Source organism: Phocoena sinus, chromosome 3 (assembly GCF_008692025.1).
Source record: "Phocoena sinus isolate mPhoSin1 chromosome 3, mPhoSin1.pri, whole genome shotgun sequence".
In the NCBI taxonomy this organism is placed as follows: Eukaryota; Metazoa; Chordata; class Mammalia; order Artiodactyla; family Phocoenidae; genus Phocoena; species Phocoena sinus.
The window spans coordinates 24,721,663-24,747,934 of record NC_045765.1 but is presented as its reverse complement, the minus strand read 5'-3'; the positions used below and the strand labels follow the sequence as shown (position 1 = coordinate 24,747,934).

Here is a 26,272-nt window from a genome sequence, read left to right as displayed (position 1 = left end):
CTGAGTAGCTTCCACTGTATGTTTATGCCAGTTTGTCCAATCACTTGGTGAACTTTTGGGTTGTTTCCAGCTTTTCGTGATTACAAGTAAAGTTGTTATGAACATTTGTGTACAAGTCTATGTATAGGCACATCCTTTTCTTTCTCCTGGGTAAGTATCTAGCAGTAGAATGGATCAATCATATGGTCATTTTTTTGGGGGGGGGTGTTGTTTGTTTGTTTGTGTTTCGAATTTTATATTATTTGCTTTTTTATACAGCAGGTTCTTATTAGTCATCAGTTTTATACACATCAGTGTATACTCGTCAATCCCAATCGCCCAATTCATCATACCACCACCGCCACCACCACCACCGCTGCTTTCCCCCCTTGGTGTCCATATGTCTGTTCTATGCATCTGTGTCTCAATTTCTGCCCTGCAAAGCGGTTCATCTGTACCATTTTTCTAGATTCCACATATATGCTTTAATATACGATATTTGTTTTTCTTTCTGACTTACTTCACTCTGTATGACAGTCCCTAGATCCATCCACGTCTCTACAAATGACCCAATTTCGTTCCTTTTTATGGCTGAGTAATATTCCATTGTGTATATGTACCACATCTTCTTTTTTTTTTCTACATCTTTATTGGAGTATAATTGATTTACAATGGTGTGTTAGTTTCTGCTTTATAACAAAGTGAATCAGTTATACATATACATATGTTCCCATATCTCTTCCCTCTTGGGTCTCCCTCCCTCCCACCCTCCCTATCCCACTCCTCTAGGTGGTCACAAAGCACTGAGCTGATCTCCCTGTGCTATGTGGCTGCTTCCCACTAGCTATCTGTTTTACATTTGGTAGTGTATATATGTCCATGCCACTCTCTCACTTCGTCCCAGCTTACCCTTCCCCCTCCCCGTATCCTCAAGTCCATTCTCTAGTTGTTTGTTTGTTTTTAAAGAAACTACCAAACTATATTCCAAAGTGGCCTTACTGTTTAGGTTCCCATCAGTATTGTATGAAAACTCCATTCCTCCACATCATCACCAACACTTGGTTTGGGTCAGTTTTTTTTTTTTTTTTTTTGCGGTACACGGGCCTCTCACTGTTGTGGCCTCTCCCGTTGCGGAGCACAGGCTCCAGACGTGCAGGCTCAGCGGCCATGGCTCACAGGCCTAGCCGCTCCACGGCATGTGGGATCTTCCCGAACCGGGGCACGAACCCCGTGTCCCCTGCATCGGCAGGCAGACTCTCAACCACTGCACCACCAGGGAAGCCCTGGGTCAGTTTTTAATATTAGCCATTCTAATAAGTGTGCAGTATCTCACTGTATTTTTAGCTTTCATTTCCCTAATGACTAATGATGTTGAATATCTTCTCCTGTTATTATCTACCATTTGTATATCTTTTGTGAAGTGTGTGTTCAAATCTTTTGCCCATTTGTAAATTGGGTTGTTTTCTTATTACTGAGCTTTGAGAGTTCTTTATATTTTCTGGATACAACTCTTTTATCTGATATTTAATTTGCAAATATTAACTCCTATTCTTTGCCTTATCTTTTTATTCTCTCTCTTTTTTTTTAATTGGTCACACTGCACGGCTTGTGGATCTTAGTTCCCCAACCAGGGTTTGAACTTCAGCCCTCAGCAGTGAAAGCACAGAGTCCTAACCACTGGACCACCAGGGAATTCCCTTTAGTCTCTTAAAAGTGTCTTTTGAAAAAACAAAATTTAAAAATGTTGATGAAGTTCAGTTAATCAATGTGTTCTTTCGTAGATCATGCTTTTGGTGTCATATAGAAAAATCTTTGCCTAACTCAAAGTCAGAAAAACTTTCTCCCTTTTTTTCTTCTTGGCTCTTTATAGTTTGGGGCTTTACATTTAGGTTTATTATCCATTTTGGGTTAATTTTTGCATATGGTGTAAGGTATGAATCAAAGTTTGGTTTTTGTAATTTTGGTTTTGAATATAAATATACATCATTTAGGAACATTTGTGGAAACTGTCCTTTCTCCTCTCAACTGTCTTTGCACTTTTGTAAAAATAAAGTGTTGTCCAAATTCCAATAGCCAAGACATGGAAGCAACCTAAATGTCCATCAACAGATGAATGGATAAAGAAGATATATATACAATATATATACGATGGAATACTACTCAGCCATAAAAAATGAATGAAGTAATGCCATTTGCAGCAACATGGATGGACCTAGAGATTATCATACTAAGTGAAGCAAGTCTGAAAGAGAAAATCAAATATCATATGATATCATTTATATGTGGAATCTAAAATATGATACAAGTGAACTTATTTACAAAACAGAAACAGACTCACAGATATAGAAAACAAACTCATGGTTACCAAAAGGGAAGGGGGGAGAGGGATAAATTAGGAGTTTGGGATTAGCAGATACAAACTACTATATATAAAACAAACAACAAGGTCCTACTGTATAGCACAGGAAACTATATTCAGTATCCTGTAATAAACCATAATGGAAAAGAATATGAAAAGGAATATACACATATATATGTATATGCATATATATATATATATATATATATATAACTGAATCACTTTGCTGTACACCAGAAACTAACACAACACTGTAAATCAACTATACTTTGATTTAAAAAAAAAGAGTTGTCCATATATGTGTAAGTCTATTTCTGGACTCTCTACCCTGTTTCTTGATCTATTTGTCTCTCTTGATGCCAAGATCACATTGTCTTGATTACTGTAGCCTTATAATAAGTCTTGAAATCAGGTGTATTAATCCTTCAACTTTGCTCTTTCTTTTCAAAGTAGTTTTGACTATCCTAGGTTCTTTACATTTTCATGTGAATTTTATTTTTTTACGTATTTATTTATTTTTAATATTTATTTATTTATTTATTTGGTTGCACCGGATCTTAGTTGCAGCAGGTGGGCTCCTTAGTTATGGCTTGCCAGCTCCTTAGCTATAGTACGTGGCTCCTTAGTTGTGGCATGAGAACTCTTAATTTCAGCATGCATGTGAGATCTAGTTCCCTGACCGGGGATCAAACCCAGGCCCCCTGCATTGGGAGCGTGGAGTCTAACCCACTGTGCCACCAGGGAAGTACCCCCCATGTGAATTTTAGAATCATCTTTTCAATGTTTTTTTTTTCAACCAAAAAGACTCTGTAGTGATTTTGATTGAATTAACATTGACTCTAACTTTGGGACAACTGACATATTAACAATATTGAATCTTTTGAAGCATGAACACAGTATATCACAGTATATTTCTGTTTACACCTTCTTTAATTCCTCTCAACAATGCTCTGTAATTTTAACTGCACAAGTTTTTGTTTGTTTGTTTGTTTGTTTTTTGGCTGTTCTGTGTGGCTTGTAGAATCTTAGTTCCCCAACCAGGGATTGAACCCAGGCCCACGGCAGTGAAAGCACCGAGTCCTAACCACTGGACCATCAGGGAACTCCCTAAGTGCGCAAGTCTTTTATATCTTTTGTCAGATGTATCCCTAAGGACTTCATTTTCTGATGTTATCAATAACAATATGGTTTTTATAATTCCAATTACTGCCTGCTTGTTGCTAGTACATAGAAATACAATTGATTTTTGGATGTTGATCTTGTTCAATCTTGCTAAATCATTTGTCAGTTGTAGTAGCTCTTTTAGAGATTCCATTGGATTTACTAAATAGATGATCAGGTTGTCTGTGAATAAAGAGAATTTTACTTCTTTTCCCATAGGTATGTGTTTTTGTTCCCTGCCTAATTTCACTGGTTAGTAGGCATTACAATGTTGAATGGAAGTGGTAAGTTCAGACATCCTTACTTGTTCCTTATCTTAGGGGAAAAGCATTCATCTTAACCATGAAGTATGATGCCAGCTATAGGCTTGTCTTACATAGTCTGCAAAATATACATAACATGGTGTTTATCATTTTAAAATGTACAATTCAGTGGCATTAAGAGCATTTATGTTTGCAACAATTACTACAGTTTAGTTCCAGAACTTTTTAACTCACTGCGAAAGGAAACCTGGTGCCCATTAAGTAGTCACGCCCCATTCCTCTTCCTCCAAGCCCCTGGCAACCTCTAGAATGCCTTCTATCTCTATGGATCTGCCTATCCAGGATATTTCATATAAACTGAATCATAGTACAGTGGCCTTTTGTGTCTGGCTTCTTTCACTTAGCAGGTATCAATACTTGATTCCTTTTTATGGAAGAATAATATTTTATTGTGGATTTTATTATGGATATACCACATTTTGTTTATTCATTCATCAACTGGTGGACATTTGTGTTTCTACCTTTTGACTATTGTGAATAGTGCTGTTATGAACATTCACATTCAAATTTTTGTTTGAACACCTGTTTTCAATTGATGGCTAGGACTGATGGGACATATGATAATTCTATGCTTCATTTATTGAGAAGTCACCAAACTGTTTTCCACAGTGGCTTCATCATTTTACCTTCCCATCAGTAATGCATGAGGGTTCCATTTTCTTCACATCCTTAACACTTGCTATTGTTGCAACTTGAGTTGTTGTCATTCTCCTCCCCCCTTCCCCTCCCCCTCCCCTCCCCCTCCCCTCCCCCTCCCCCTCCTCCTCCTTCTTCCTCCTCTTCTTCTTCATTGGGTGTGCAGTGGTATCTCATTGTGGTGTTGGTTTGCATTTCTCTAATGACTAATGATACTGAAAATCTTTACATGTGCTTTTTGGCCCTTTGTGTATCTTCTTTGGAGAAATGTCTGTTCAAGACCTTTTGTCCGTTTCTTAATTTGGCTTTTCTTTTCATTGTTGAGTTGTGAGAGTTAGCTATAGGTTTTAAATAGATGCCCTTTATTAGATTGAGGAAGTTCCTTTCCATTCATAGTTTACTGAGAGTTTTTCTTTTTTCTTTTTAAATCAAAAATGGTTTGGGACTTCCCTGGCGGTCCAGTGGTTAAGACTCTGCGCTTCCAATGCAGGGAGGGGGTGCAGGTTCGATCCCTGGTCGGGAAGCTAAGGCCCCACATGCCTCAGGGCCAAAAAACCAAAAGGTTGTAAAACAGAAGCAATATTGTAACAAATTCAATAAAGACTTTAAAAATGGTCCGCATCAAAAAAATCTTTAAAAACAAAACAAAACAAAAAAAATGGAAAATGTTTTGCCAAATAATTTTGGGGGGCATCTACTGAGATGGTTATATGGTTTTTCCATTTTAGTTTGTTACTATGATGAATTACACTGATTGATTTTCAAATGTTAAATCAAGCTTGAATTCCTTGGAAAAATCTGACTCGATCATGACGTTTGTCCTTTTTTATATACCATTGGATTCACTTTGCTAAAATTTTGTTCAGAATTTTTCCATCTATGTTTATGAGGGATATTTGTCTATAGTTAGTTTCCTTTAAAGTTTTTTCTTTAGTTTTGGTATCAATATCATTTCAATGTTTTGGAAGGGGAAAAGTAACTCTAAAGAACAGAGGAGGGCTTCCCTGGTGGCACAGTGGTTGAGGGTCCACCTGCCGATGCAGGGGACACGGGTTCGTGCCCTGGTCCGGGAAGATCCCACATGCCGTGGAGCGGCTGGGCCCGTGAGCCATGGCCACTGAGCCTGCGTGTCCGGAGCCTGTGCTCCGCAACGGGAGAGGCCACAACAGTGAGAGGTCCGCGTACCGCAAAAAAAAAAAAAAAAAAAAGAATAAAATACATCTAGGAATACATCTAACCAAGGAGGTAAAAGACCTGTACCCAGAATACTATTAAGACATTGATGAAAGAAATTGAAGACAACACAAAGAAATGGAAAGATAAACTGTGCCCATGGACTGGACAAATTGATTTGTTAAAATGACCATATCACCCAAACAATCCACAGATTCAATGCAATCCCTATCAAAATGCCAATGGCATTTTTCACAGAACTAGAACACATAATTCTGAAATTTGTATGGAAACACAGAAGAACCTGAAAGCTAAAAAAAATTCTTGAGAAAGTGGTAGGGATGAAAATATTTTTTCCTCTGTTTTTTTCTTTAAAAGGGCAATGTTGTAGCAAATAGACTAGTTCTTCCAGCCTGCCTTATTGAGACATCATCTCCACTTCCTGAGGTTTTCCAAGCTCAGGAACCTGATTTTATTTTTTCATGGAGGGTGAAAGCTCAGGGAAATGATAAGGAATAGATACATATGATGGAATGCCACACTATTCATTTATGCCTGGGAAGATAACTCTCCAGTCCTGGTTGTATGTGCCAGTCTCCCTCCTAATGCCGCAGGTGGGACCTTTCAAGAGACCAAATTCAGAAGGTTGCTTGGTAAGAAAATAATTCAAGCAGGTGGCGCTGGATCTTCCTAAGGAATGTTTCTGTTATCTGTTTTCTATCTTCCTCCAGTCTGAAAATAAGCAGATATACTTTTCTCTGGATAAATGGAATCAATTCTGAAAATCAGAGTATTCTGTCCCTTGGAAAATGTTGAAGAGATCCTATAAAATCTTGCTCTCTAACGCAATTTTCTGGACTCCATGTAGAACACTATTATGCCTAGACAATGGACTTACTGCAACAGCTGAATAAAGGTTAGATTTGAGTGTGTGTAGTTTGAGCTCGCCTAGTATTCATTCATTCTTCCCTTAGTAACAGTGCCCTGAATTCCCTTTGAAGAACGAATTCCTCCCACCCATGATTCCGTCCATATGGTTCTGATGGAGCACACACCATCCCCTACTTCAGGGTGGTTCCAAGACCTAGACTTGAGCCAGTCAGTGCATTCTAAAACCATGATGGGTTTAGGATGGGCATGTGAACCATTTTGGACAGATTAGAATCAGATTCAGGACTTTTTTTTTTCCCACAGTGGTTTAGAAGAAAGAATCTTTTTTTTTTTTCTGAACACGAATTTGGGAGGACATAAACTTGGAGCTACCTGGAACCCCCGTCAAGGGAAAAATTGGGGGCACTTTCCAATAGGAGAGGGCCTACCCAAGAGACAAGCCAAGCCAAGCCAGAGGAAAATACAGCTGAGAAACAGGGAAAAAAACCAAGCCTTGAACACCACGTGAGCTGGATCCAGCAGTGCCTAAATCTACTGCCTGGAATTTTCAGTTCCATAAAACAATACATTTTCACTGTATTCCCTGTAAGTCTGCTTGAGTTGGGATTCCCTTGCTTGAGGATAGGAAGTAGGTTTTATCTATCTTTGTCTCTCAAGCACCTAGAACAATGCCTGGCACACACCTTCCTCATGTGTCAGGGTAAAGAGGTTTAGACTTTATCTTGGGCAGGTGAGGAGTAACTGAAGGGCTTTAGGTAGCAGACACACGTGGCATTTTGTGTATCAGAGCTACGGATGGGTAGAGTTTGGCGTTTCTGCTGCTTGTGAAAGCAAGCAGGGGTGAACATGATACCCTTACCTCGTAGCCCACCTGGCTGAAATTGCACACCTGCTGACAACAGGAGGACGGAGCTGTAACTGAGTTATATGCCCCCTCTAGAGGTATGTGAGCGATAGGCCTTCTGTCTGGACTGCTCCAGCAAGGAGTCTCCAAGGTGTCCACGAGGCAGGACTGCACACATCGAGAGCCGGCGGTAAAGCACGTTTCACAGGGTAACATCAGGCACTCATTGAAGGAATGCAAGAGCTGTGGGTGATTAAAATCTAATTGAAACAAGCATCCTGTGAATGGCTTCCAGAATCCAGGGAAGAAAACACTGTTAAACGTCTGCAAATTATTTTATGGTCAAACACCCCCCACTCCCTTTCCCCACAGACAATCCTATTGGCAGAATTGATGTCTATCTTCTATTCTTCTTTTACTCTCAGAGTCTCTCAATTACCAGATGTATTATCGTATGACTGTAAAGTGCAGTGAAGTCTGTATTCCCTTCTAGATGTGAACCTTGAGGGCAGAGACAGTTATTCATGTTTATTTCCCTGCTGTCCTCACACTCTCCATGGTGCCCTCAAGTCCCTGTTTGTTGAATTGAATTGGTGAAACTCCATCTCTAGATAAGTCTGATCCAAAAAAATGATCGAAGATACACATATTTGCTGACTCCCTACGTATATTAGGACTCTCTGCGACTGCTGCTGGAAACCCAACTCAAACTGACCTAAGCAAAAAATCAAAAAACCAAAAACCAACCATCGATCACCTTTAGGCACAGCTAGATCCAGATTTTCAGTGTCACCCAGACTCTTTTTCTCTACATCTTTTGGCTCTCTGCTTTCCTTTGCCTTAGGCTTCATTCTCAGGCAAGCTCTGTGCTGGAGATGACAAGGATGGTCACCAGCATCTATAGGCTAAATTCTGCCAGTTTAGCAAGCCCAGCAGAAAATAGTTCCTCTTCCTCAATATCTCTGGCAAAGGTCCTGAGATCAAGTTTCATTAGCTTGGCTCGGGTCATGTGCCCATTACTAAACCAGCTGTAGCCCGGAGACTGGGCTGCACTAATTGGTCAGGTCTGAGTCACACGCCCATTCTTGGCACCAAGGAGTGAAGCCCTTTCCAAATCACATGGATTGAGGGTAGGGGAAGAGTGTTCCCCAGAGGAAAATGAGGGTCATACTACCCGAAGAAAGGAAACTAGATTATGGGCAGCTAAAACTCACAATGTCCATTCTATACAAACATTTGATAATTCGTGTGTGTGATTATATCAACAACAATAATAATAATGGTAGCCACCATCAACTAAGTTGTTTCACATTAAGACAACATAGGTTAGAAGCACAGGAGAGTATTTGATTTTTTTGTCTTCCCCTTCCACCACCCAATCGGGCCATTCACACAGCAAACACTGAGCTCTATAACGTCTGAGTCTTCTACCAGATACTCAGAGAAAAGTAACAGGAGATCCCTGCCCGGAGGATGCCAGTCTGGTGGGGGGAGACAGACGTATAAACAAAGGATTACCACACAATGTGGTAAGTGTTAGAGCAACATTCTTTAGAACAAATTTTTCCTCTTGTTTCCTTCCACACAAAGGGATTTTAACATCTTATTAAAATTCAGTGGTGTTATGAAAAGAGGCTCAAAGAATTTCGATCAAGATCAAAATTACTGGGCTTCCCTGGTGGCGCAGTGGTTGCGAGTCCGCCTGCCGATGCAGGGGACACGGGTCCATGCCCCGGTCCGGGAAGATCCCACATGCCGCAGAGCGGCTAGGCCTGTGAGCCATGGCCACTGAGCCTGCGCGTCTGGAGCCTGTGCTCCGCAACGGGAGAGGCCACAGCAGTGAGAGGCCCGCGTACCACAAAAACAAAACAAAACAAAACAAAATTATTTCTACCATGGACCTCAACAAGCATTATTAGATCCAGAAAAGAGTGGTCAAAATGGGGTGATCCTGGTCAAATTTCTCTTTGCAATTATGAAAATGTACGTACTGCTCCCCAGCTGCCAGCTTCAGGGTGCCATGTCCATTCTGACATGTCCACCTCTCTCAACATATCTAGTCTATGTGCAGTTAAATTGTCCTGTGCCCCCTAGACCTCACAAAATCATCCAGATTAATCCACTATCTTTTAAAGTGTAACAAAGGCCATTTGGGGTGGTATTCTCACGTGTGTGAAATGCCATCAACTTATGGTGTACAATTATTACCATTTCCAGTACTCTTGTAATTCTTCTGTTTTATTTTTATTTTTTTATTGAAGTAGAGTTGATCTACATAATTCTTCTGTATATACTTCTTTATATAGTTCTTTTAATGAAGTATAAAATCTAATTTTGGTGTTAGCTTGTCTTTAACACCTCCTTAACACATGCTAATCTCCTTTTAGGAGAGAGAGAGAGAGAGAGAGGGAGAGAAAGAGAGAGAGAGCCTCAGTGTCAGAACCTTTAACTGGTAACTAACTGTACCTAGCCGGAACTCAGTGACACTATTTTGATTTCATTGTGTTTACTTTTACAGTTACCTTCTATTTATGGAAAACCATCCAGGCTTTCCAACTGTCATGATATAGCTTCCCTTTAAGGAAGCATATTTAACTTTTGGGTTAATCAAAGTAAATTATCAAGGAAATGCTGATACAGTTGGGATGTGGACATAGCAACACTTGTGAGGATGGGTACCACTCAGCTCAAGTTTAGGGAGCACTGCCCTCACCTGTTGGGGTCCCTATTTTTGACCTTTTGGACAGCTTTTTATTTTTACTTTTTTATAAATTTATTTATTTATTTTTGGCTGAGTTGGGTCTTTGTTGCTGGACGCGGGCTTTCTCTAGTTGCAGCGAGCAGGGGCTACTCTTCGTTGTGGTGTGCGGGCTTCTCATCGCCGAGGCTTCTCTTGTTGCGGAGCACGGGCTCTAGGCTCCGTGGCATGTGGGATCTTCCCGGACCAGGGCTCGAACCCATGTCCCCTGCATTGGCAGGTGGATTCTTAACCACTGCGCCACCAGGGAAGCCCTGGACAGCTTTTAATAATCATCACCCCTAGGCAGCTTTCCCTTCCCACTCTGTGTCCTTCAGAAATTTTGTGCAGTATTCTCTTATAACTCTCCTACCTGTAGTTGTCTGTAGGGCAGTCTTTCCAGCTAGACTATATTTTTCTTATTTCTCTGTCCTCAGTTCCCAGGACTGAACCTGGCCCAGAGCAGGCCCAGGATTAAGTTGGTTGCCCCTGTGCTCTCATGCACGAAGACGGAGGTTTCAGGACTGTCCCTACGGGATCAGGACTCAGCTACCTCGTGCCAAAGCAGTTCTGCCCCCTTGGAAGTCTGTCTGTCATGGATCTGCTGGAGTCCGCGTTGACGTCTGGGAAGGAACTTCAGCCGGGGCACGCTGGATCCCTGACGGACGTGAGTGGCAGGGGAACCACATAGCCCAGGGTATGTTCTTGGCCGATGTTACTGACCCACTATTGGAGCGGAGGGGCAGACTTTGACCCTGAAGGGGACACATGGGCCCCGTAGGCTGAAAGAGAGCGGTCTGTAAGGGGATGCTGACTCTGTTCTCCCTGCCACTGGGCCACTTGCTAGCCTGGCCCTGGGCAGCCGTCTTTCAGCTCACGTAGAAGGGACACGCTAGTTGATGTTGGAATGTCCAGCTTTCGGTGACGAGTAATAAGCACAGAAGTGGAAACCCTTATCCTGTTCATCGGGCCTGCGTATGTGTATTGGTAGGGGAGGGCAGGAGACGAGAAGGTAGCACCTGAACACCAAACCTTGGTCTTCTATGAGTCCCTGGTCCTGATTCTGAATAGTCGAGGGGCACCTTTGGGAATCCAGGAGTTCCCTTTCCACCCCCCGCCCCGACCCCAGACTTGCATCCCTTAGCTGAAAAACTATGAATTTTTTTTTAAGGTAATTAAATACAGGCAGAACTTAATGGAGGCACTACCCATCACAGGACCAGAACTAAAAGACTTTTGAAAAGCAGGAGCTTCTTGGAAGCATTTGCTTTTATAAACAAACCCGTTCTGCCTACACTTAGAGCACCAGCATGGAGCGTATTTCTGAGAATCTCTACAGCGTGTCCCCCATGGCACATCTGGTTTTGATTGATAATAAGCCCAATGGGCAGAGGTGCACCTGGAAAAAAGAAGTCTCCTAATTGGCTCTGCCCCACTTGCCAGTGGCAGGAGTGGTTAATCGCTTAGTTTCCTCAACTTTGCTTATTAAAGTTCTCTCAAGGGGCCTGGGGCCTGGGGCCTGGCCTGAAGCAGCCCAGTGAAGCAATTTCTTTGAAGTCTGCAGTTTTATCTTAAAAATGCAGGCGAGTTTTATATTCTATAGCGTAACATATCCCTGTTTGCTTCCATATGAAAATGTGTAAAATAACTTTCTGGTGAAATTGCTTACATCTCTCTACTCCCAACTTGTTTTCCTATCACCAACTTTTGGGGAAAAATCAAGTCCCAGAAGCAGCTTTGAGTATCTCTTAACATACTGCTGCTGTGTGCTCCCAGAGAGCCTGCCAGGGTGAAAGTGAGTTGCCAGGTGATCCCAGCACCTTTCAAATGTCTTCCAGAACATACACAGAGCTTCTGTAAGCCCTCCTCCATGCATGGAGGGTGCTTACAGGAAGTGGAGAGGTTGGTGGTAAAAAGACTTTCCCACTGGAGAGCATTTGTCTGCTCATCCCTAGGGCTTGGTAAAGATAATGGGAGGGTTAGGATTAAAAAGGAAGACAGGGTTTCTTAACTTGGTTATACAACTTCTCTATGAGAATGTTTAAATTTTGCATTTCCATTTTGATAATATTTTTTTAAAAATGGATAGGCATATTCTAGATCATCTGAATGTTGGCCTCAGTAATAATTCTGTTAGCAAGTGAATTGTGGTCCCAGGCTAGTACTTTCAGTTTCATGGGTTAACGAGAAAAGAGCCAAGTTCAATTTAATACATGTTATGGACTGTTTGTGCCCACCCCCCATTCATGTGTTGAAATCTAATCCTTGATGTGATGGTGTTTGGAGGTGGGGCCTTTGGGAGGTAATCATGAGGGTGGGACCCTCAGAATGAGATTAGTGTCCTTATAATAGAGGCCAGAAAGCTAGCTTGCTCTCTTTTTGCCCTGTGACCATACAATGAGGAGTCAGCAGTCCGCAACCCAGAAGTCTGGCCCTCATGAGAACCTGACAATCACTCTGGTCTCAGACTTCCAGCCTCCAGAACTGTGAGAAATAAATTTCTGTTGTTTATAAGCCAGTCAGTCTATAGTACTTTGTTATAGCAACCTGAATAGACTAAGATAATGTGTAAGTGATGTATTAACTATTACATTTAGAATGGATAAACAACAAGGTCCTACCGTATAACACAGGGAAGTATATTCAGTATCCTGTGATAAACCATAATGGAAAACAGTATAAAAAAAGAATGTCTATATGTGTATAACTGAGTCACTTTGCTGTACAGCAGAGACTGGCACAACTTTGTAAATCAACTATACTTCAATTTTAAAAAATCGAAAAAAGAAAAAAAAGTATGCAGACATAAGTGATGTATTCACACCAAATGAGGGCTAAATGCACCATGATGTGCTGCTTTAACAAAGGTTTTCCCAGTATTTCCATTAGAGAAAAATGAATTGTCATAATACACAGAATATATAGACACATTGACTCCAAAAATACCTGCTCCAATGTGGTTGTTTCTATCCCGTCATTGTTAGTGGAGATATAGTTTCAACGAAGCCAGATTAGCTCATATGTATATATATATATATTTACCACTAAAACAAATGAACAAAAAAAGCAACATCAGCTCTCCTGTTAATGGTGTTAAGATAAATTCTGTTGGTTTTGTAGTTGTGTGTCTAACCTCAAAAAGTGTTCAATTTTATTTGTATCCTCGCTACAAAAGGAACATATTTATGCCTGGTTTATGTTAGGTAACATTATACTTAAACTCATTTAAGTCTAAACACTGGGAGCCTTTAAGAATTTTATTATCTTTAAAATGAGTGGGTACAAACTCAACTTTGAAAAGTCATTTTTAAACATAAGGAACTCTATCTCAAAAATGTGTTCCGGGGACTTCCCTGGTTGTCCAGTGGTAAAGAATCTGCCTTATAATGCAGGGGACACAGGTTCGATCCCTGGTCGGGGATAAGATCCCACATGCTGTGAGGCAACTAATCGCACGCGCCACAACTACTGAGCCCGTGTGCTCTGGAGCTCGCATGCCGCAACTAGAGAGAAGCCTGCATGCCGCAACAAAAGATCCCACATGCCTCAACTAAGACCTGACGCAGCCAAATAATAAAATAAAAACAAAAATAAAAATGTTCCATGTTCACCCTCACCACTTTTATTCAACATAGTATTGGAAGTCCTAGCCAGAGCAATTTAAGCAAGAAAGAGAAATGAAAGGCATCCAAATCAGAAAGGAAGAAATGAAACTGTCACTACTTGCAGATGACATAATACTATATATAGGAAACCCTAAAAACTTCACCAAAACAAAAACAAAACAAAAAAGCCCCCCAAAAACCCACCACCACCACCAACAAAAACTGTTAGAACAAATGCAGTAAAGTTGCAGGATACAAAATCAATACACAAAAATATGTTGCATTTCTATACACTAATAACAAACTATCAGAAAGAGAAATTAAGAAAAATAATCCCATTTATAATTATAGCAAAGAGAATAAAATACCTTAGGAATAAGTTTAATCAAGGAGGTGAAAGACCTGTACACTGAAGACTATAAGATGTTGAGGAAAGAAACTGAAGAAGACACAAATAAATGGAAAGATACTCCATGCTCATGGATTGGAAGAATTAATATTGTTAAAATGTCCATACTACCCAAAGCAGTCTACAGATTCAATGCAATCCCTATAAAAGTTCCAATGGTATTTTTCACAAAAAGAGAGCAAACAATCCTAAAATTTGTATGGAACCACGAAAGATGTTGAATAGCTAAAACAATCTTGAGAAAGAAGAACAAAGCTAGAGGCATCACATGCCTTGATTTCAAACTATATTACAAAGCTATAGTAATAAAGGTAGTATGGTATTGGTCCCGAGATAAACACAGGGAGAAAAATCAGCAAACCTACAGCTCTTGCAAACTGAAGACCAAGTTGGCCTGTTTACTCTGCAGAAGAGAGTAACTAATACACAGCATCCAAGCCACATTTCTCAGGTGGATGCATCATGATGGAGCACAAACTCAATTTAATACAGTAATAATAAAATTCTGCATAGCCATTAATTTTTAGGATCTACAGCAGCATTTTCCAAAGTATGTTCTGTGGGATATTCATAAATGTTACGTGAAAAAAAAATTCTGTTGTGAAATACATTTTGGCACATCGGATTAAACAGGTTAAAGAGCTTCTTTACTGCAGGATTCTCAGAGCCGGGCTAGTGTGTGACACGGATTCCAAGTGGGGAGGCTTGCAGAATACTCAGGCAAGTGGTTGCCAAATGGATCTGACCACACAACGCTTTTTCAGGATCATGTGAGGGACTGATGTTCCATAAACGCACTTTGGGGAAACTTTCATTTAGAGAAAAGTAATAAAATAGGAGATGGATATACACCTGACCAGGGTGTCAGCAAACTAGCCCTTGGGCCTAATCCATCAAACTGCTTGTTTTTTCAGAGAACTGAGAATGGTTTTTACATGTTCAAATGGTTACATTTTAAATAGTTATGTAAGTTCTTCCATAACATTCTGGTTTTGCCTCTTGGCTCCCAGAGCCCCAAATATTTACTATCTGACTCTTTAAGAAAAAGTTTGCCAACTCCTGTACTAGGCCGTGAAAATATTTGAAGACTGTTCATTCTTCTTGACTCTTCACAGAAGCAATAATAATTATGATATCCTGTTAGAAGTGCCTACTATGCGCTAGGCATGTATTATTTCCATTAATCGTCACAACAGCTCTGTGAGAAAGGTGTTATGGTCCCCATTTTATTTTATGGATGAGAACACTGAGTATCAGAGAAGTAAGGTGTGTATCAGAGTCAGAACTCAAACCCAGGTCTAACCCCAAAGTCGGTCATGGGTCCTTTGTCAGTGGTTTACAAAGTAGGGTCCATGAACCCCGGGGGTGGGCAGATAAGACAAGCCATTGGAGCTCAGTGAAAAATTAGATCTTTTCATTACATGTATTTTTAGCTTATCCTTCACTTTAACTTTTGTATATGTATTTTATTATAATATATAATAATTATAATAATAATAAATCAGCTAAAATTAGCCTAAATCAGTAGCCAATAGACAGTTTTTTAGGAGCCTCATAATTTGCTCCCCTTTCACCTCACCTCAATTCCCAAGTAACTGAGAGAGACAGAGGGATCTGGGGACCGGAGAACGAAATGCCACCTTTATTCTTGAGACAGCCGTGGGAGAATCTGTCTTAGGTGAGGTGTGCGGCAGTTATGGGCTTCCTAAGCCTGAATTCCAGAAATAGTCATGTTCTTTGTTTTTTTTTTTTTAGTCATGTTCTTTGATCCAGTCACAGATGCCCCTGAAAAGCACAGGATGTCTTTTGTGGGGTCCTCTTTACCACTAAGCCTCCCACTGTCAGGGACAGAGGGGAAGGTGTGCTTCCTGAGGACATCTGTCGCCATAGAAGAGAGAGGGAGGGGCTGAGCTATGCATGCCTGGCTCCTGCCCCCCTAAATATCAATCATCTAGATAATTCCCCCCTCTCCCCTAGGGAGAGGGAGGAAGGGCTGGAGCATTATGCTAATGGAGCTCTTCCTTTAGGTGGAAGGGAACCCCATGCATTGGGTGTGAGAATTTTCCACCTAATATTGTACATGATGTATCTATTTAGTAATATATGTATTTTATATAGTTATTACTGCATATATGCTAAGCATTTTTCTATCAATAAACCATCAGGTACACAATGAAAACCATCTGAAGACCACTATTCTATACTATACTGTACAAGTATGTGGCCAAGTTCCCTGTAGTTGAAAAAGAATAGGAGAACATAGTTTATTGTAGGATCTGGGCCTCCTGGGTCTTAAGAGGAGATGAACCTTGGCTTTACTAACTTGCATCTAAATGTTCTGAACACCACCACTAACTTACAGGCCTCTAAAGGAAAACTTGTTTTTGAGCCAGAAAACAAATTCCATTCCTGGCAGCTATTTTCTGAACAGTTTCCTACTTGAGTGGCGATCTTACTATGGGGAAATCCACTGAGAGAGCTCCAAGTTAGACCAATGGCAAATAGGAAAGCTTGAAGTTCACGTGTCCATTCAAAGAAGTATTTTGTATTCACCATGCTGTGAATGTTAGCATTGAAGCCTGGGCTGCAGTGAGGGGTGGAGTTACAGCTGGAATTAGGAGGAATCGGCTAAGGATTGTGGTTCAGAGCTCAAGGTAGGGCTTCCCTGGTGGTGCAGTGGTTAAGAATCTGCCTGCCAATGCAGGGCACACGGGTTCGAGCCCTGGTCTGGCAAGATCCCACATGCCATGGAGCAACTAAGCCCGTATGCCACAACTACTGAGCCTGGGCTCTAGAGCCCGTAAGCCACAACTACTGAGTCCATGCACCACATCTGCTGAAAATAATAAATAAAAATAAATAAATTTAAAAAAAAGAACTCAAGGTAAAGTTGAAATGTAAAATTCGACATTTTCCAGAATTTACGACATGAAATACTGCCCTTGCTAGATGCTCTGTGAATGGCTTCACAGTCAAGTACAGCTGAAGAACCTGATATTGATAACGCCCTTCTCAGATAATCACACTGAATATTTTTATGCAGGGAGCTTCAAGAAGTTCTGCAAAAAACCCCCCAAAAACAAAAAACTGTTTAACTTAATTTTACCAAGCATTGCTCAAACGAATGTGTCCACAGAACACTTTCTTTTTTTGCAAAAAAATAAATAAATAATTTTTTTTTTTGCTGCACTGGGTCTTCGTTGCTACGTGCAGGCTTTCTCTAGTTGCGGCGAGTGGGTGCTGCTCTTCATTGCGGTGTGCAGGCCTCTCATTGCGGTGGCTTCTCCTGTTGCAGAGCACGGGCTCTAGGCATGCAAACTTTGGTAGTTGTGGCTCACAGGTTCTAGAGCGCAGGCTCAGTAGTTGTGGTGCACGGGCTTAGTTGCTCCACGGCACGTGGGATCTTCCCGGACCAGGGCTCGAACCCGTGTCTTAACCACTTAACCATTGTGCCACCGGGGAAGTCCCCCACAGAACACTTATTTCAGACGTTATGTGTTGACCTTTGTTCTGGAAAACACTAAAAAATGCTGAATGGAAAGATTATAGATTTGGGAACTGTGATGGTCTATTAAGGAGTTAGAGAGGTCCAAGGTCATCTTCATACTAGCTGTGACAACGTGTAAACAATCTCTCAGACTATTAATTTCCTCATCCATAAAATGGGTATAACAATTCTTACCTAGAAGAATTGTAGTGAAGATTAAAGAGATAATATCTATAAGGTAACCAGCCCAGAGCATGTACTCAAAAAAATTAGAATTTTCCCCCTTAATTACAGCGTTAGGTTTTGGAAAGAGAAAGTAGCTCTTGAATATGATGAATCCAGGAAAGAATTACATCAGGATGAATTATGTGTCTTGATTAGCATTTGGGAGGAGGCATAGTATGGGTTAAAAAAGCCAGTTTTAGGACGAGACACGTCACACACTGGCCATGCGAGACCTTGGGCCAGTGTCTTCACCTTTCTGAAACTTAGCAACTTCATAGGCAAAATGCAGATATCTACTTCAGGGAGCATTCTGAGGATGAAATAAAATTGTAGGTAAAGTGCCCCATAGGCCTGGAACACAGCAAATGCCCAGAAAAATAATGGTGCCATTGATCATAATAGCATGAAGCACCATTTTTGAACACATACTATGCCAGGTAAGGAAGGGGCTGAGTTTGGCCATCTCTTCAGAGTGGAGCATGCAGACCATTTCCTCACAATGTACTTTTTAAGGATGCAGATTCCTGCTGATTCTGTCTTTTGGGGGATGCAGCCCAGGAATGTGCACTTTGGCGAGCTCCCTGACTGAATCTTCTGGTCACTGAAATTTGAGAACCAGTGATTGGGAGGCATGGGTTGCCAGATGGTGAAGAGGCACACCTGGACCAGATAGACATGAACTAGAGAAGGAGTGGACATTAAACGCTCTGGACTGGGAGAAGAGTGGCCCCTCGATATGAGTTTTGGACCCCCAAATTCACCATGACCCCTTAGAGAAGAGCGTTTGCAGGTGTGTGAGCGGGTACGTGCTTGGTGTGTCATTCCTGGAACAGGATAGCAGTGGTGAGTGTGCCAGTTCCAAGTCAGAACTGAAGGAAGGTAGTGGGTAAGAGACCCCAGAGACACAAAGTCAAGTTGATTGCTGACCGCGGTCCAGTTCCATCCCATCCCATGAGGCTCAGGGGCCCCTGCATGCCTGCCCCGGGAAGCCCGTGCCATGGTCATTACCAGATGTATTCTTGAGACTAAGCGCTCCTGGTTTAGGAGATTTGGGACAAAACGCTCCCGGGGTGTGTGGGGTACAGGTGGTGGTGTTAAACCACAGAATGACTTTCCTTTCTTATGGGAACAGAGCTTAATATATGAAGGAAGATTATTCCTAAGTAAGGTGCACCAGAAGATCATTGCTTTAAACTGTTTCCTCTAAGGTGGGATGAATATTGTATCTAAATCCTCCCCCTTTGAACTTCTGCGCTGGGACTCTGCTGGTTCTATTCTTCTCTTCCTAGGAAGGTGGGGTGGTGGTGTCCTTTTGGATTCACCTGGGACCAAGGAGGCTCCGCACCGGTGGTTGGTTTTGCCTTGGCGCTGCCTTTGGGAAAGTAATAAAACATCAGGCAATGCTCTCCACCTCCTGGGAGCAGGCGGCTTGGGCAGTCCCTGTGGCCCAAACGTGGCTGCACCCTCCTACTTCCCTGCCCATCAGGCAATGCCAGCGAGAGGTTCAAACTCCCTGGACATGTAAAGTTTTCCACCTTTCGGCACAGAGCCGAGATGTGGGAGATACCCAGTGAATACAAGGAAGATTTCTCTTGGTTTCTGGACATTGTAGTTAAAAGAATCAAAGTACACTAAGGTCCAGAGGCGTCAGCCCTATTTCTGAGCAATGCCCAAACCTAGCTCACACAGGCTTCTGTTTTTTGACCCCCAAATCCAGGCCAAGGTGCCAGGGCACAAAGCTACTCACCCTTTCTTCAGCCAAATAAAATCCATAGACACATCTTCACAATGAAGCTTGAAACCAGTCAAGCACTTTTTTTTATTAAAAAAAAAAAAAGAAAAGTCTAATGGTAAAGTATATAGTCTATACATGCTACAGCTAATTCATTGTTCATCACCCCTCCCCCCTCACAGTATGTATCCTCATGTATTTTTCGTGTGTGTTAAAAGGAAACAAAGATACCACCAGAATGTGTCAGCTTGCCAAGGGTATGAGGAGTGCTGAGATGTCCAGAGAGCCCCAGCATCACCCTGTGAGCAGACGCGAGGTGGTGGGGCAATGCTGTCAGAGCCCACTGCTCCTTGAGGGATGCAAGAAATGGCCTAGTTACTTTGGTGGCTCCCTGAAGCAGGAAATGTGGGTTGCAGCCAAGGTGACCAGTTTGTTATCACCCCGTGAGTGGAAGGGGTGCCGCTACTAACAATTACATGGGCACAATGTCACAGACGGGCATACACTGGGGTAAAATATGGACACCTTAGTTGTGTTAGGATTGCTTATTGCCATCATAAGCCTGGTGGGTGCACCTCCTCTTGTACGTTTATAGAAGACCTGAAAGTGAAGGCTACTGGCTGTGGCACTGGGTTTGGCCTCTTCCAGGACAACAGAAGTTGAGTCCCTTGTTCCTGATTGGAGCCAAGAAGGCCTGTTTGGGAGCAGACGATAAAAACGGGAAAGGTGGAATGTTGAAACACAATGGGTGGCTTGAAAACTCCACAAGGTAGCACCAGAAAGCAGACGTTACCCCGTGGGGCTGGACGGTCAAGTCTGTGAGAAGGGTCCTCAGCAGGTGGTCCATGAGCAGACAAAGACTCTGGAGCCTCCTGGTTTTAACTCTGCAACTCCACAACTCTGTCTGTGACCTCCACAGGCTAAGGTCCATCTAGACGTTAGAAGCTTAGCCAAGTTAGAAGCAATTCCTCCAGGCTAAGGGAGGGCTTGCCGCACCCTCAGGTCTCAATGCAAGCCAGTCTCCTACTCATTCAGGCCACACTGTTTGGCAATAGGGAATCTTCGACTACGGACTGGTATGGTTGTTTGCAGCAGAAGCCCTGAAGGATGGGCCCGACAACCAAGGAGGGGACAAGACTGCCACATGTGACTCAGGCTGTTACATATACATTGTCACAGCCCGAAGTGAAGGGCAAGACCTGACCCAACACTTAAAAACTCAGAAACAATGAAAGGATGGGAGCCAAGCCGAGGCACGAATGTTCTTGTTCTTGATGATGTTGAGTTGCCAGCTACCTGAGGCCAGGAGCGATTTCTACTTCATCCCACTCAGTGCCGTGTACTCGGTACAAACTAAATAAATACTAGACTGTCCATCCCTCAGCCTAAGAGTAGGGTCTTCCAACCTTGGGGAGATTTGGCATCTGTCCTTTAATGTGGCAAGTTTGTTTTCCTACATTCTACCTGGTAAGGAAATCCCCTGTGGGCCCAGAAATGTTTTAAGGCCAAGAACTTTGTCTTAAGAAATCAATCACGTGGACAGGCTTTGTGGAGGACATGTAACACGACTACTGGAAGCCTGGTGAGGCTCTAGCAATTTCCCGGCAGGGCAGGGCATTAAAAATGGTTTGAGCGGCAGCCCAGCTCCCCAAGTCTCATCCTGGGACAAGGACATAAACCCACCAAATGGCAAAGAAATTCTGAGTAAAAAACTTGAGTAAAGGCCTATTTTATCAAGGGGTGGTCCTAAAACGCAGATTTTCCAAAGATTTGGCGTTATGACTACAAGCTGTAGTTTTGCCCTAGGGTGTAAGATAAAATAGCCATCCCAAGAAAGTATGCAGGGGTGAGGAAAGGAATAAAACCCATCCTTGCCTGCCTTTCCGGGCTGGCAATTGGCCTGTGACCTACGGACATGTGTGATCGTGGGGTCAGGAGAGGAAAAACCTAAATTGAGAGGGAGGGTCACCTGCTTCCCTGGAAGCACCATGAACATGTCATTGTTGATGGCAGAGGAAACGTCATGGGCACTGGGGAGAAAAAAGTGGATTCAAGTCTCAGCTTGGTCAATATTTGGATGACGCTGACTTCAACCTCTGAACCTCAGTGCTCTCATGACATATTGGGGCTGACCCTAGGCACCTCACAGGGTTGAAGTGAGGATGAGATTAAAGGAGGGAGCGTGCATAGGCACCGGTAACCTGCCCGGAGGCTGGCACGAAAGTTATTCCTATGGCCCTGGACATTTGCCACGGTGGTGACTCCAGGGGATTTTGCATCTGCTCTATCAAATGTGCACAGAATGGTGGCTACAGTCCTGGATGGTATCAACCTAAGCCCCCAGGTGAGGACAGCTAGAGAGAGCCATTGGCCATCAAGACCGTCCCTTGCAGCTGCCTGGGGAAGTGCCCTCACCGTGGTAGGAGGAGCTGGAGAGAGGAGTCCTCAGGCCACAGATGTGTCCTGAGGAAAGAACAGTGAACAGAGAGAAATGTGGCTTTAGTACCTTCAGTTCACGCCAGAATAATAACAATAAAAAGGCTGATTACTTTTTCACGTGCAGGGAAAATTTTCTATCCAGAAAAAGGCGGAATTAGTCCACTCCCACCCAGCTGACCCCTGGGAAGAGGAAATGAAGCCAAAGACAAACGCCTTCAGTGGGATCTGCACCCGAAAATCAAAGCTCTTCACAGCCAGGCACGGAGCCACTCGCAGCCTGGTCTACACCCAGCGCCCAGTACATAGTAGGCACTCGCAAAATACTAGAAAAGGTCAATGAAAGCTGAGAGATAATCAGAAAAAAAATTTTTAGCGTTTTGTCTTTTGAAATGTAGTCAAATCCTGCGCAACAGCTTCACGAATGGTGTTTACACCAAAATGGGTCAAAAACTCAGGAAAACGTGCTGTGGGGCCTCCTCCCGAGTGAGGGGACCTTGGAGGGTGGATGGCCCTCTGCCATTCTCCCTTCTGCCCCTGGCTGCCATCTTCCCCCCAAGGTTCTGGGAACAGGGCTGGGGGCAAGTGGGCACGGCAGGGCACCTCAGGGCCCTGTCCCAAGACTCTCGGGGTGTGGGATTTACAGACCTACTGAAGGAAGGAATAAAGATGCGATTGTGGATCAGGAAAGGACCCAGAGCCCATGTGGCAGGGAGGAGGCGTGGAGAGGGGAGGGGAGAGTGGAGGAGAGCTGTCTGCACATAAGTTTTGGCACTGCAGGTAGACGGCGAGCATCCCTGGGAAAGCTGCTCTTGTGGTCCCAAAAGCATAGCAGCAGATGACTACCCTGCATGAGAGATCTCTGGGGGCAGGGCCAGAGGGCCACTTCCTCTCGTTCTGCAGAGTAGGGTGGGATGAGGAGGGGTGCTGCATTCTCACCCCCCAAGGCAGCCTGGACCCCAGGCAAGAGCTCTGGGCTGGAAGCCAGAAACCCTGGGTCCTGATTCTCGTTCTGCAGTGTAGCTGTGTCTCTACGTGACTCAGTGAACCACATCAGTCAAAATGGGTGCAAGGGCTGCCCTGGGTTCCTTCCAGTGAGACCACAGAGAGGGAGAGTGCATGGAAAGAGAAGAAGAGAAAACTACTCTTCAAGTGCCAGAGAGGAGCAGGAAGCAGCAGCAGAGACAGGAGGTTCTGCCTGGCCCCCGGGTCCCCGTCTCCTTATGGGACTACTGCCTACTCTGCCCAGTTTGCTGGAGACTCCGCTGCTGGCCCTTGAGCCACCAGGGTCCCTCAAGGCTGGCATGTGAGACCACCTTGGCTCCCTTTGCTCCATAAGTTCTATCCCCTGGGGTGGGCACCAGCATAGGAGCAGGAAACAGGGCTCTGTGGCAGCACCGGGGCCGTGGGCAGCCTCTGTGTGGAGCAACCATATGGGGTCCAGGGCAGCCTTCAGTAGATGCTACAATGGGTTGTAGGGGTGCTGGGTGTGGGAGCAGCCACCCGGCTCCCACATGCACAGCCCAGGGCAGCCAGCTGGCATCTCCCTCTCCCCGCCTGGTTTGCCTCTTACAGGGGAAGGGCACAGGCATGGAAGTCAGGCCAGCCTGAATGCAAATCCCCTTTGCTCCGCTTCCAGCTAGTGTGCCCTTGGGCCCATTGAACCCGTCTCCTCATCTATAAAACAGGTGTAATAGTATCAGAGAGGGCTGCTGTGAGGGTTCAGCGTGAATGTAAAGTGCCAAGTACAGCGTTTGGCACCTACTAGCTACTCAGCAAAGAGGAGCTCCCAAGGGGCGTGGCTTGTGAACAGTTCCCTTATTCAAACAAACCTTGAGATTCTTGCTCTAGGTAGGCAGAAGTGAAAGGCCCCCCAAAAAGCGGGCTGGGGATTCTTGTTTAGAAGCCTTGGGTTGGACCCCAGCCTGCGGCAGGAAAAGTGGAGCATGCTTGGAGCTGGAAGTACTCCTTTAGAACTGATCAGGGTCCCAGCACAGAAGGGAGGCAGCGTGGCTGGGAGGACCTCCAGGCCCACTCCTGGGGCAGCTGCATCTGCTTGAACCTGAGAGGCCCGTGGACCTGAGGCCTCGGGGAAGACACCACCTCCCTGGAACTGGCAACGGAGCTGACTTCTACGGGATGAAGTTCTTTCTGGGACCAGGCGTTTTGGAAACTGAGTGAATCAAGTTGCTTGACATCAATGAACTGGGTGGGGTGCTGGGTCGGCAGAGGGCTACCCATACTCTGCCTGATCCGATCAACAAGAGACCCTTCCTGTAGTTTCTCCAGATGGTGGATTCCGGTCCTAGAGACGTCAGAGAGTCATGGTCCAGCTGTTGGGTGGGCAGGGAAGCTGGGTGGCAATGCCACTGGCCTTAAGGCAGGGATGCTGAGTAGAGAGAAAGGGGTGTGGCCTCTGAGCCTCCAGGGGATGCTGTGATGGGAGGGATCCCTCTCCACCCAGAGAAGGGAAGAAACCACAGTATTCCAGTCTTCCTTCCTTTGAAGCTGCGTGGAGGATGCTAAATTAAGAGGCATATTAAATATGCAGGTAAAGCCGGCAGGGTCGTGCAGGACGTCCAGGCAGGAAGGGAGCAGGCTAGGGCTTCTTTCTGAGATAGTTGGAAGGAATCCACCCCTCCCAGGAGGGGGCCCCGCTTTGCACCTGGCAGAACCACCAGCCGCTGCTGTTCTTTTCCCGGACCTCGAACACCGTCCCCTCCTGGAAGCTGCTGGTACCTTCGTCTCCTTCAAAGTTGGCCACGGCCACATACAAGTCCTTGGGGCCGTCTGCATCGGGGAAGGGGGCTGCAGCCACTTTCTCCTTGTTTTCTCCCATCTTGCCCATCATCCGTGGCCCCAGCCCACCTTTGCCTCGCATGTCATCCTGCCCCCCTGAGGAGTTGGAGAGAAAAGGTTTGGCTTTTGGGGGGACAAGCAGGGCCCGGCCTGGGACAGGAGCTGCCTTGCCTTCGGTGGGCTCCCGCTGCGGCCCTCTGACCTCTGGAAGGGGCCTGGACGACGAGGAGGTTTTCTTGGGGGGTGGTGGTCTCCGAGGAGGGACCACAGGTCTCTGCTGGGAGGCCTCTTGGAGAGGGACTGGCACATTCTTAGGCACAGGATCTGCGGTCTTGGCCGGCCTTGGAGGGGCTCTGCAGGACGTCTCCTTTGGGCTGAGCCCATCCTGTTTGCTCGTCCTGTCCTGGGCACGGCCAGGCCCCTCCCCTGGGAGGAAGCCACGGCTGATGGCCACGTCCTGGCCTCCCCCAGCCTGGGGGCTGCTCTCTCCGTCCAACGAGGGTTTCTCTTGGGACTTGGCAGGCCTGAGCTTGCTCCTGAGGTTACAGATGTCCACTTGGTCTTCGCCCTGAGGTGGCTCTGTCCTGGGGGAAGGAGCTGGTTTTGGCCTAACCTGAGGTTTGGACTTTAAGAAGGGATTCTGGGGAACAGCTTCCGGCCTCTCCTCCGGTGGGTCAGCTTTGGATTTGGAGACAGGTCGGAGGTTGGGCTTCTTTACTTCCTTGGCCAATACTTTATGTCCACACTCCAGCCCCATCTCATTTTTCAGCTGGAACAACTTGCTTTTGTCAGGTTTGGACTCTGGTCTCCTGCTGTCCCGGGCTGGAGGCGTGTGTTTGGTTGGGATCATTGGCAAGATCATGCCAGGAGGCTTGGGTGAAGAACCTCTGAGCTGCTCCATCCTCTGTCGCTCCTGCAGCTCCCCTTCCGACTTGATGATGGATTCTTTCCGGGGAGGGAGGCTGGGCTTCTCCTCCAGGTCGGGGTCCGAGATCTCCTCGTAGCCTGCACACGAGGACGTGTCTGAAGATGCCTTCCTTGGGACCTCCTTACCACCCTTCCAGTCTTTGGACCATGGCATGGCGGAGTCCACAGCCCCATGTGGTGCATCGGGTAGGGGCCGGGACGGGCCGACGGCTTCACTGCCCGTGCAGTTCTCCACTGCTGCCGCATCTCCCAACCGGAGCTGCGTCACCTCGTTGGGCAAGGGAGCCAGAAAGTTGGGTCTTGAGGCATTGCTGGTTTTCTTATACTTATCGATGAAAGTCGCTGGGGCCCACCCTTCCTTATCTTCAATCTGAATGTACCACCAGCCGCTCAAGTTCTTCTCGATCACCTGGAAGGGAGGCCAGAGGAAAGCACTGAGTAGGTATGGTGTCAGGGTCAGCGGGCTGGGATGGTCTGGGAGAACCCACATGCAGCTGGGGTTCTGGAATCAGGGATTTTACATGCGTCAGATTCCCAGACAATATCTAT

General features: G+C 44.8%; 1 protein-coding gene across 3 annotated transcripts in view; it reads right to left on the bottom strand.

Moving 5' to 3' along the window:
* Positions 1-26,272, bottom strand: part of SH3PXD2B (SH3 and PX domains 2B) — a 137,103-nt gene that overhangs the window by 4,852 nt on the left and 105,979 nt on the right. For 2 of the 3 annotated variants that reach the window (XM_032626854.1, XM_032626855.1), the window contains one exon: positions 19,612-26,132. In XM_032626854.1, coding sequence (XP_032482745.1) covers positions 24,597-26,132 — 1,536 coding nt within the window. In that variant the 3' untranslated portion in view covers positions 19,612-24,596. Of the gene's footprint in view, positions 1-7,381; positions 7,610-19,611; positions 26,133-26,272 lie in introns of those variants that run through there. The other variant, XM_032626856.1, reaches the window with a different exon arrangement.